This window comes from Brassica napus, chromosome C8 (assembly GCF_020379485.1).
Source record: "Brassica napus cultivar Da-Ae chromosome C8, Da-Ae, whole genome shotgun sequence".
NCBI lineage: Eukaryota > Viridiplantae > Streptophyta > Magnoliopsida > Brassicales > Brassicaceae > Brassica > Brassica napus.
This window is the reverse complement of record NC_063451.1, coordinates 20202701-20214984: the sequence shown is the minus strand read 5'-3', so window position 1 is coordinate 20214984 and position 12284 is coordinate 20202701. Positions and strand designations below refer to the sequence as shown.

The 12284-nt window shown below is 38.0% G+C and overlaps 3 protein-coding genes across 3 annotated transcripts; 1 reads left to right on the top strand and 2 right to left on the bottom strand.

Annotated features, from left to right (window-relative positions):
- Window positions 1-2310: 2310 nt before the first annotated feature.
- LOC111209101 lies at window positions 2311-9352 on the bottom strand. Its single transcript, XM_048766123.1, has 2 exons — window positions 3311-9352; window positions 2311-2744 (listed from the first exon to the last, which is right to left on the bottom strand). The coding sequence occupies exon 1, from the start codon at window positions 5127-5129 to the stop codon at window positions 3861-3863; it is 1269 nt and encodes a 422-aa protein (XP_048622080.1). The 5' UTR covers window positions 5130-9352; the 3' UTR covers window positions 2311-2744; window positions 3311-3860.
- LOC106411699 (cysteine proteinase inhibitor 4) lies at window positions 2631-3318 on the top strand. The gene has a single exon (XM_013852507.3). It carries the CDS (start codon window positions 2812-2814, stop codon window positions 3145-3147), a length of 336 nt encoding a protein of 111 aa, XP_013707961.1. The 5' UTR covers window positions 2631-2811; the 3' UTR covers window positions 3148-3318.
- On the bottom strand, window positions 6479-7243 carry LOC106412846 (glutathione S-transferase T3-like). Its single transcript, XM_013853731.2, has one exon. It carries the CDS (start codon window positions 7241-7243, stop codon window positions 6479-6481), a length of 765 nt encoding a protein of 254 aa, XP_013709185.2.
- Window positions 9353-12284: the final 2932 nt, after the last annotated feature.

The window sequence follows — 12284 nt, the reverse complement described above, 5'->3', positions numbered from 1 at the left end:
GTCGGAATGCACCCATATGTCAACAGTTGCAAGACTGTGAACATCATCAATCCCGTACGGAATCAGGGGCTTGTCCTCCTGGATGAACTTGTCCAGTTTCATCGTTGTCAGAAAGAACATCATCTTCTTCTGCCACGTTTTGAAGCCTTTGCCATCAAACTTGTCTGGCATCAGTCCTTGAGTGAACAAGCTAGGTACAGCCGGAGGAGTTTGAACTGCCACCGGAGCACTTGCAGTTGCTGATACTGAACCCGTCTGATAAAGACCAGCACCAATAGGCTACGGCGAGTGGTTTCATCAGCAGCATTTCCCGCAGGGGATAGTGCTTGTTGTTGCTGCAGCGGTAGATGCTGTGATGTTTGTCGTAGCGGTTGTCACGCCAGTTGCATCAGTTGCTGCAGCGTTGAGTGGAGTCTGAATGACATCCGTGGTGTCAATGGGGGTGTTGTTATCGTTTGTCATTTTTCTGTAGAGAAAACATGAAAAAACGGATTAGTACTCCATTCAACAAATAACATATTATTTTAAAGAAAATAATAGTCTAAAATCGATGTTCATTTTTGGTATTTGAACCAAATCATATCGATATAAGTCTGGAAAAAACGTTTTGCAAACTCGCTTAAAAGCGTTCGCAGAAACCATTTTTATAGACTTAGAATGTTTCACAAACTCGCTTAAGAAAACGGTTACTGAAACGATTCATGTATATAACGTTTGAAGAATGTATCAACGTTTTGCGAAAAATGCTAGAAAGCAATCCGCAAAGCGTAATGAAATAAACCAGAAACGTTTCGCGGAAGTGCTTTAAGGCAAATCGCAAACACATTTAGGCAGAAACGTTTCGCGGATAAGCGTATAGCAAATCGCAAACATCGTTGTGAGATAAGAACAAAACGTTTCGCGGAAATGCTAGAAAGCAAATCGCAAACACGGTTCCAAAACCCGTTTCTATTAATCGTTTATCAACCCGATTAAAGCTTTAAACATAAAGCGATTTTGAGTTAAGATTGTAAAAGCCGGAAAACCGGACCGATGTAAACGATATAATAAAAGCGAAGTTAAGGAAATAGACGAATATAGAAAAAAAAACGAATACGAGAACGATAAGAAACCGTATTCGCAAATAGACATGGAGGCGAGATATGATCTCTTTCCTTAACTCAAAATATTCGTTCCGTTAGTGAGACGGGACTGTACGAATATAGAGTCCCAGGATACAACCATTGCAGACGAATCACGCCTCACTCGTGATCGCCCTATCGAACTATAACCTCTACGAAACACTCTCTAGACTTACGTTGAGGGATTTGGTGATTTTTTGTTGCGTAAAAACTTTTTGAGAAATGAAGGAGGAGACGAGTTTATAAAGAAGAGAAGACGAGCCACTTTCCGTAACTGATGCCGCACGTGCGCACGTTGGTGGAAATCTCACGAGGATCTCAGAGGCGAGGCGTTACGAAACTTCCTCCGCAAGATCTTTTCTCGTTTAAACTTATCGTCAAGAAGAGAGACAACGTGTTGTTTTTAAACGAACTACGTGTTGTTTAAAATAAAATGCATGTCGTTTTTTGGGAATTAAATGGCAGAACGTTGAGCTTAACGTTGAGCTTAACGTTGAGCTTAACTTGGTCCAAAAAGGCCCTCCACCCGAGCCCGAGCCCGAGCCGAGCCGGACGGCGGCGGCGCGCGCGTGGGGAGCTCTCTCTTCCTCTGAGCTGTTTAACCTCTCATGTCATGAAGACATATATATATACTCCTCAAAATCAACTCTACCAACCAATGTGGGATATTGTTAACTTCATTTCATTAAAGCCAACAAGGCTTTTTATAAGAACCCATATGCCCATTTCGTTTTCACATTTTGCCATATATTATTTGAGCCCTTAGGTTTAATAATTAGGCCCAACACGTTTTGGGATAACAAAGAAGATCAATCGATAAGACTAGATACACCTTTCAAATTAGGTTAAGACTCAACACCATGTACAATGTTATTTTTGTTGTGCATACTGATACATACATTATTAGACAATTACTTGAAGTAATACGGCAAACATATCAAACCTAATTTTATATTGCGTTATTAATTTATTTACATCTTTAATATATTTGGTTGTTGATGAGAATTGATTATTTGAATAATTAGAGATAAATCGTTATAACTATGAGATTAAGCTGAATTCACCTTAGTGATTTGAGTTTGGAATGACAATTGAGTTGATCTTGTTATCCTAGAACTTGAACATTTTAATTTTTAAATCTGCGAAATATGCTAGGCGTATTAGTACACTATAGAGTATAGACAATCACTTGAAGTAATTTATGTTTGTTTATCATTAAACAGTTTTTACGACAGCGATATCGTCGGTCTTGCCACAGAACAAGGCTTTGCTCAAGAGGTTTTGACACATTACTCAAAACGACGTCGTATAAATTCATCACTGTATTGCCGACGCGATTCCACGTCGGCCCAAACCAACAAACATGGGCCCATTTAGTGCTCTACCAATAAACTCCATTACTCCACTATAAATCTTTGGCAAAAAAAAAACACGTGACGGGACAACTTACGTTGACTCTTTAACGTGTCCGTAACTTAAACCACGTGGGACATTATCCAGTTGTCAAAATCTGACGGTGTAAGAACCACAATAGACTCATCACCGCGTAAGATGATAGGGCTGTCCGTAAATTTCTGGAACTATCTGCCCACGTTCCAAAGCAACACCATTTCTTGAAAAAATCTATAAAAACCATCAAACACGAAGACACCGTCGTTAAGATCCAAAAAGAAAAAGAAAAAGAAAAAAAATGATGAAGTCTTTGGTTTGTCTCTCGCTCATCCTCCTCCCTCTCATCGCCGTCGTGGAAGGCAATCTCGGCGGGTGGAAGAAGATCGACAACTTATCGGATCCGAACGTGGTTTCGCTCGCGAAGTATGCGGTTGATGAGCATAACAAGCAATCGAAAGCGAATCTGGTGTTCGTGAAGATAGTCGAGGGGAAGGAGCAAGTGATCAGCGGGAAAAAGTACGATCTGAAGATTGCGGCGAAGGATGGTGGTGGTGTGACGAAGAACTACGAGGCCGTGGTGGTGGAAAGGGTGTGGGCTCATTACAGAAGCCTTGAGTCTTTCAAGGCAGTGTAGATCTGATTTGGAATCTTGATCTGATATCTATCTAGGTTTCTATGATTTTGAGATTTTGACATTATATGTTGTTGTTTTTGTAATAAAAAGTCTTCTTGAGATTCAATAAAAAGATGTATGTTACGAAAACTGTAAATTTACAAAAAAAAAAAAGATGTGTTACCACTTGGAGCTCTGATTCTTGGTTTGGGGTCGATTCATCGACGAGGATGTGCTGCTGTTGCAGACGGCACGTGCGTTGCTCGTGGCTTTTGAGCTTATCTAATCTATATCGCTACATACAAGAGACCGGCACGTGCGTGTTTATGAGGAATGGGAGGGAAACTTTCACGTTCTAAAACGCAATTAAGTGAGAGCTTTCCTGAGAATGGAAGCGTTTAGATTTTTTTACGCACGACTGTATTGATAAATTTTGGAATACCACAAAAGAGTTGTCTAAGAGCATGAGCATTGGTGGGGTTCACATGATTTTATTAATATTTTTTTTGTGGGTTCATGAATAGTTATAAACTTGTATTTGTCTTTTTCTGCATTGGTGAACCTGAAGAAAGAGTTTATAAGACTAAAATAATAATATTTTTTTTTTTTTTAAAATTCAAATTATTCAGAATACATGAATAAAATATTAAAAATATTATTAAATTTGTGAAAACTATTTATTCAATACATTAAAAGAGTAGATTATATAAATTGAATTGAAAAATATACAAAGCTTATTCATCTTCATCACCAAACTTTTGCCAAATATTTTCCATTAAATCAGCTTTCAAACGAGCATGCTTCTCTTGATCTCGAACTTCTCTGCGCATGCCTAACATATCACCAGCTTGAATACTTTCTCTGCTTGTCACCTTTGAACTTCTGCTTGACTCTCTTGATTCGAACTCAGAAGTATTTATTTGAGCGTATCTGTGTCGTTCGTTCTCTACTATCATATTGTGCAATATGACACAAGTTCTCATTATCTTACCTATCTTTTCCTTGTCCCTTTGTAGAGCTGGGTTTTTAACAATTGCAAACCTCGACTGTAATACTCCAAAAGCCCGTTCGACATCTTTTCTTGCGGATTCTTGCTTTTGTGCAAATTTCTCGGCTTTAGGACCTTGAGGAAGTGGGATGGATTGGATAAATGTTGACCAGTTTGGATAAATTCCGTCAGTAAGATAGTAGGCCATACGATAAGTGTGGTTGTTGACCTTGAACTTAACTTTAGGCGCTCGACCATGTAAGATGTCATCAAAAACAGGTGACCGATCAAGAACATTGATATCGTTGAGTGTACCTGGTAAGCTGAAAAATGCGTGCCATATCCAAAGATCTTGTGATGTCACGGCTTCTAAGACAATTATCGGCTTTCCTGAACCCCGTGTGAACTGACCTTTCCAAGCCGTTGGGCAGTTTTTCCACTCCCAATGCATACAGTCGATGCTGCCTATCATTCCCAGAAACCCCCGTACCTCTCCAACATCGAGTAATCGTTGAAGATCCTCGGCTGTAGGGCTTCGTAGATATTCATCTCCAAACAATAGTATTATTGCATCAGTGAAATTTGCCAAACATAAACGTGTTGTACTGTCACCAAGTCGGAGATATTCGTCATATGTATCTCCTGACTGACCATATGCGAGCATACGTATCGCTGCCGTACACTTTTGAAGTGGAGATAGCCCGTTCCTTCCGGCAGCATCTCTTCTTTGCTGAAAGTATGGAACTTCATTACTTATACGTTCCACAATGCGAAGGAACAATGATTTGTTCATTCGAAAACGCCTCCTAAACATTTCCGGTGGGTATGTAAGATTATCATTGAAATAATCGTTCCACAGCTGATTGTGTCCTTGTTCCCAAGCTCTTTCGATATAAGCCCGTCTTTTGGACTTGTTGGGGTGACCATCAATTACTGTGTCGATGAAATTATCAACAACTTCATCGACGAATTCATCAAAAACTTCATCTGCTTCATCACTTGATGATGAAGACATTGTTGATGATATTTTTTGATTTTTTTATTCCTACAAAAAGCAATAGGGAGTGAGTTATAAATCAGTTTTTATTTTCATTAAACTTATAATTTCATTTTTTTTCTCTTCTATATGGTATGTCTATCATTTTTAACCTTACAATTCTTTTTTTCTTAATTTTCTTTAATTTTTCCTTATCAATTTTTTTTCTTCATTAGGGTTTCATATTTGACAAGATTATTTTTGTTCCGTCTAAGATGATATGTATATCATCTTTATAATTTTTAAAATAATTTTAAACTTATTATTCTCTTTTTCTTAAATTTTTTCTAATTTATCCTTATCAATATTTTTTTATGCAGTAGGGTTTCATATTTGACAAGATTATTTTTTTGTTCCGTCTAAGATGATATCTATATCATCTTTATAATTTTTAAAGTATTTTTAAACTTATTATTCTCTTTTTCTTAAGTTTTTTCATCTATTATTAAACATATAATTTTGTTTGTTACTTACCTCTATGGTTGATGAAAAGTATAGGTTGAGATGAATGGAACCAAGTGTGGAGCTCGATGGTAAGATGAATGATTCAAGTGTGGTGATCCTGGTGAGATCAATCAACCAGCTGTGTTGATCGTTGTGGTGATTCTCGTGGTGATTGGTGATTGTCGTGGTGATTCTCGTGGTGATTGGTGATTGTTGTGCTGATTCTCGTGGTGATTGGCGTGGTGATTGGTGATTGTTGTGGTGAATCTCGTGGTGATTCTTGTGATGTGTGGTGATCCTAATAAGATTCTAGTGGTAATAGAAAGAAGATGGATATTGGTAACAGTTTTATCAAATGAAACTGATAAGAAGAATGCTTGAAACAACTTAAAGACATAGTTTTTATATATTGAGAGACATGAAGCAAGTAGCTCGGGTACATACCACCCGTGAGTAGAAAAGACAAGTCTTGGGTACATACACCCGTGACTATCATACATATCCGAAGGGTACATACACCCATAATATCCGAAGGTCCTAAACCGAGTGTAGAAACTGACAAAATACTACACTCTCCCGTGACATAACCTACTAGTACAAGCAACAACATTACCATCATACATAAAGCAAGCGAGACCTACAACCATCCACGTCCACACACATCCTCCTCCAGGAACCCGTGACCTGCAATGAAAAGCATATACACACTTTATCAGTTTACTTTATTAAAACATATACAAAGCAAGACAAAAGAAAGCATATACAAAGCAAGACAAAAGAAAGCAAGGCAAAGTCATTAACTAATTCTAGAAAGACAAACTCATTAACTAATTAAAAAAAGTTTTAAGAAGATTAAACTCATAAAATTAATTCCACTCACCAAGTTAAAGCATTTCAGATATGAGTTTGTTTTTTAGAGCCATTTCTTGATCAGAAAGTGTATCTGAATTCTTTGCTAGTAACCTATCAAGGAGTTTCTGGCGGGAGATGTTCTTTTTCTCCGCTAAAATGCTCTCAATCTGATCAAAGGCGGCTTCATTGACGTGCTTCTTCCGTTTGGCTGCTTTGCTAGCCTTCACACCCGGAGGCCTGACTTCTTCCTCGCCAGCTAACTCCTCTACTGGCTCCTTCCTTTTCTCCTTTGCACCATCACGCGAGGAAGAGTGTGATCTCCATTTTTGATCAAAACGGAGCTCCCTCCAACAATGTTCAAGGGAGAACTTTGCATTGTAGTCATTAGAAAAGATGTCATGGGCCACCTTCATGACATAATTCTCATTTTCACCACTCGCATGCTGCTTCAAAGCAGCTTCATGACAACCCACAAACTTGCAGACTTGTTCGTTTACCCTTCCCCACCTCTGCTTACATTGACTCCACTCCCTAGGGAGGGAGCCAACGAGCAGAGGGCTTGCGTTCACATACTCCTCTATGCGCTTCCAAAAATGGGCCACCTTCTGCTCATTGCTAATGATTGGATCCTTGCTGGTGTTCAACCAAGCACTGATCAACACCAAGTCTTCTTTCGTGCTCCACTTCCGCCTTTCCGGAGCTTTTGGAACCTCAGAACGTCCTAAATCTATTGGGGGACAGCTCTGAGAAGTAAGAAGGTTCACAAACCCGGGAGAGTTTAAGGGAAAAGGATCCATTTTGGTTTTAAGTTTTAAGTTTTAAGTTTTTGGTTTGTGTTTTTCAGATGTCGATTTCCTATGTTTTTAAACTAGTTTTTTGGTTTGAAAGTACAAAGAATTAAACACCTAAAATTGATTACACTTAACTACACAACTACTACTTCACAGAGACTATTCAATAAACATCAAATCAGTTATTAAAATTTATTAATTACTCAACTCAACCATAATAAAACATTCATTACGCAACTGCTACTCTAACCTACTATAGCGACCTAAAACATTCATTACTCAACCTACTTCAGTTCTACTTCAAGTGTGGTTAAGGAGGTTCAGCGTTACCTTTTCTCTCAGTCGAAGCAGAGCTTCTCCAAGTCTGCCACCTGCACAGACAGGTTATAAAAATGCCCATTGAGGCTATCTACCTCCCGAGTGAGGGCTTGAACCTCTCCCTGTACAAGGAAATGACAATCAGATAGTGTTAGTAAGTGTTAAAAATTTTTAGAAAATTATAACTAAATAAAAAGCAAAAGTCCAGAACTCATGTTACCTCGAGTCTCCGAATCTTATAATTCACCTCCGGCACAAACTTGATCAGCACCTCCACCTCCTCCACACGCCTAGTGAGGCGTTCGATATGCTCCTCCACGCCAATGACCCAAGGCTGACGATAATGCAACCCATCAGCCTTGGTAACAACAAAAAAAAACAATCACATTCTCGATTAATACTCGTATCAACAAAGAAACAAAATGACAAAAAATATAAGGAGAACAAGCGGTGTATTACCTCGTAGTTCTTGCAGGTGAAGAACCTCTTCCCAGGAAGAGTGTCGTAGTCGTCCTTCCCACGAACCTCGTGAATTATTCTCCCACCACAGGGACACCTCGTCGGAATCCCTGTTTCTGAATCAGCCACGTTTGCGAGCATATTGATGTACTCCTTTTTTCTCTTAGTCTCTCTTATCTCTGTTGCGGGATCCATCTACAATCAAAAAAAAAATTATTAGAACACAAGACTCGGAATATCAAAAGCAGAATATCGATTTCTAACCCTAACTAGAAATCCCAAAATCAAACTGAAATCGTAGTTAATTGAACCCTAGAACGAACAAGCTTGTCGATTTTAACCAAGAAATCGAATCCCCCTTCTGGATTTGGAACCCTAATACGAAACCCCCAAATCGAATTAAAATCCTAGATAAATGAACCCTAAAACGAACAACCATGTCGATTTTAACCAAGAAATCAAAACCCCCTTTTCGATTTGTAACCCTGACGAAACCCCCAAATCGATTTCCCTTAACCTAGAAAGCTCTCGACCTCTCGACCCCAGATCGAATGAATCAAACCGTCGGAGTGGTGGAGACTCACCTCAGATCTTCTACGAGTGATTCCGACGGTGATTTGATCGACAAAATCGACGGGTATCGAGTCGCATAGAGAATCGCCTCAGAGACGGAGAAACCCTAGGTAACGAAGAGAGAAGGGAAAATGAGATATCCAACGCGAAACCCTTTTTTTCTCACTCAACACGCGAGCTCGCGTAGCCTCTCCCTCGTCGACGGGTGTCATGAATCCGTATCATACGGGCTCACGCGGAAGAGCCGGTTCACGAGTTTAAACCCATTTTCTCTTTTATTTTAATACAACGGGCCTATGATCCCGAGCCCACGAACCGCACAAGATCCGCCGCTGCGGATGGTCTAAGTATTAAAACTTAAAAGCATGGCGTCAATGCGTCGTATCATATGAATGTAGTCTCATCCGTTCTAATTAGTTGAGACGTCCTTTTTATTTCTTTTTTTTACTGAAAAAATCACACAAAAAACAATCTGAACCAGCACATTTCATTTGTGGTTTGATATAAACAGTAAAAAAAATTATGAGTCTAACAATTCTCCTGGATCATTCAAAGATGTGTTAGCTAGTACCCCTGTTCTAAAAATCGGCCGCCTAGCCGTTTAGGCGTCCGCCTAGGCGCTACGTGTCACTCTTCCGCTCCGATTTATGCCAAATCGAATATCCTATTTTTTCCGCCTAGACCGCCTAAATGACCGCCTAGCCGCCTAGGCGGCCGCCTAATTTATTTTTTATTTTTTATTTTTTATTTATTTTATTTTAATTAATATTTTTATTTGTTTATTTGATCTAAAATTTTATAAATATCATTTATATTCATAATTTTGATGAAAATTACACTATATTAAGTTTATATATTCTATTTGTGTGTTTTATACAATCTTAAACATGAAAATGTATTAATGTTATACACAATTAAAGATTAACATGTTTTATAACATAGTAAACCATCTAAAAATTCCGTCCCGCATAATTTCTGATTAATCTCCAATTTTCTCTTTAGGCGCTAGGCCCAACCCAACCGCCCGACTAGCGCCTAGCGCGTTCCCGAACAGGTCTAGTACTGAGAAATTGCTATGGCGATAATGCTTTGACTAGTTTACCTTTTTCATGTTATCTATGTCCATTATTTCTTATTTTCAACCATTACGTACAAACCTAAACATTTATCCAAAACTATAAAAGAGAATTACTCCTAGTCCTACATATCTTCTTATCGTAACCAATGTGTGAAATAGAGGTGGCCCGCTGAGTTTTCTTCTCATCAAACACGGAAACACCACAAGTCAATTCTTATTTGTTTTATTAAACATTAACTAATGGGTCTTGCTAAAGATACCATGATTAAAGTTGTTTTACAATAATTGTTCTTATTAAATAAAATATTGAATCGTGGATATGATTACCATGTAGTATGAACTGAATCCGCTTAATTAGCAAAAGCATTAACCGGAGCTTCACTTCACATGCATAGTGAATGGACCCGTTTTTTCTTACCGCCGATTCAACCAGTGGCGGAGCCAGAGTGAGCTTTTAGGAGGGTCAATTGCATAGTTTGCATAATCATAAGGGTCGACAAGCTAATTTTTGTAATATTTTCCTAATTTTATTTCTTAAATATAAGCAAAAAAATTCTTTTACATAAAATCCACCTGGGTCAAGTGATCCACCTGCCATAAAGCTGGCTCCACCACTGGATTCAACCGTAGGTTACCTAACCAAACGAGGTCATTTCCAGATTATTTCATGTATTTAGGATTTTATGCAATATTCCTCAACTAGGTTTACTTTAGTTTCATTGTTCACCTAGTCTAATCCAGCAACCTAGCGGATTACTACTAAGAATCACAGCATATAAAACATGTACATTACTATCTCAGGATGCTTCGATCTTGCTTTGACTGCTAGTCCTCACATCGACATGCTTCCTTTTCCAGCTAATAGCTCCATCAAATAATTTACTGAATCTTCTTGTTCTTTAGTCACTCAACCAACCATCCTCACATTATCACGTACACAAAGAGAGATGGATTGGTCTCCAATCCAGCCATTCAGTACAGTCAGATTGATATCCAGGTTAACATTCCACAGCCAGATAATGATCATCACATGATTAGTCAGAACAGTAACTCGGCCCAACGACCCTTAGACTCACAGATCCTGCCAATCAGCACTTGACTTGACCCACTGTCTATCATCTCCCTGACCTGTCTCTTACTCGTCTCTGTCATGGCTGATAAACTATCTCATTGATTCATGTCGGTACATGTACATAATGCTCTGACTTAACTGGCTTAGTCCTGCTCAGATCACGATCCTTTGCCATACTCTGCTGACTCACACATCTGTTCAGACAATCAACCACTCATGATCTCCCTCATACCCTATAAATATCAAACATACAGCTTCCCATCTGAATCTATGTCATGATCAATTTCCCAACAGAATACAGCTCACCATGATCCCGACTACACCAAGTCGATGTCGCTATGACTCATAGACCAGATCAGGGATATGGGTTATCATCTTTGTTTGTGGCTAACCGAATTCCGGTGCTGAGGAGTTTCAGTCAGATCTCCTGAAGATTAACCAATTGACCGACAATTGTACTAAGACATGAGCAATGGGAAAAGAGTGCTTCGTATATTCTGAGTATATCGGAGTATGTAATGATGAAATGCGCTTTGGATCATAATGTCGAGTGATATCGAGTGATCCAGTGGGCTATCCATACTCTTCTGAATAGACAATCACAGAAAATAAGATTTAACTTATTAACTTTGATGCTTTGGCTACACAAAACTTGTATGTCTTAAGGATGAACCTTTAGTAAATATCTATTCTATTAAAACGGGAACATGACCAATTGATAAAAGTTAGTCCAACTTATTTTTTAACTGCATTTAAATAATTATCTAAATATATCATGTAACCCATTTTCCATAACCACGTTCTAAACATTTATAGCATCTAAATATTTCAAAAATAACTACCTTCCATAACCAATTGCACTCTTATTTTGAAGGGTTACATATATATGGCAACAAATGTGAATTTTAATCATATTTTTGTATTTTTTCGTTGCTCCTATTTATATTTATAGTTTTAATCGTATTTTTTTCGTTGTTCCTTTTTGAGTTTTGATGGTTTAAAATCGAATGCTTAGTGGTAGATCTGTCATAAATGATTCAAAACTATGTTAATAACAAAAGAAAATGATGATAATCAATGGAAAATGACATTCATGACTGAAAATTAGAACTGAAAGTCGCAAAGAATGAGAGTAGAAGACGGGGGTAAATTTGTAATTTACACCTCATTAAAGAAAATCCTTATTATATATAGCAAAAAAAAACACATATTGGACGATGAACACACATTATGAGAATTAAGAATAATTCAGGACACCATTGGACCAAAGAAGATTTACAATTATTATCCCTTTGTTTAATAAATTTACATATATATAGATAAAAGGATAAAAATTATTCCCGGATTAATTGATTCGGCACTAGGCCCGGATTTACCGCACACGTAACGCCTAGCCCAATTTGGAACATTGGCTAAAACAATCATTTCTGTAAAAGTAAGTTACAAAAAGATAAACTGCTTTGAATTCACGTCATATTTCATTATTATTCTTATTTAAATAATTATATAATATGGTGTAACGAATTTGTGGTCGGAGAATGATAAAA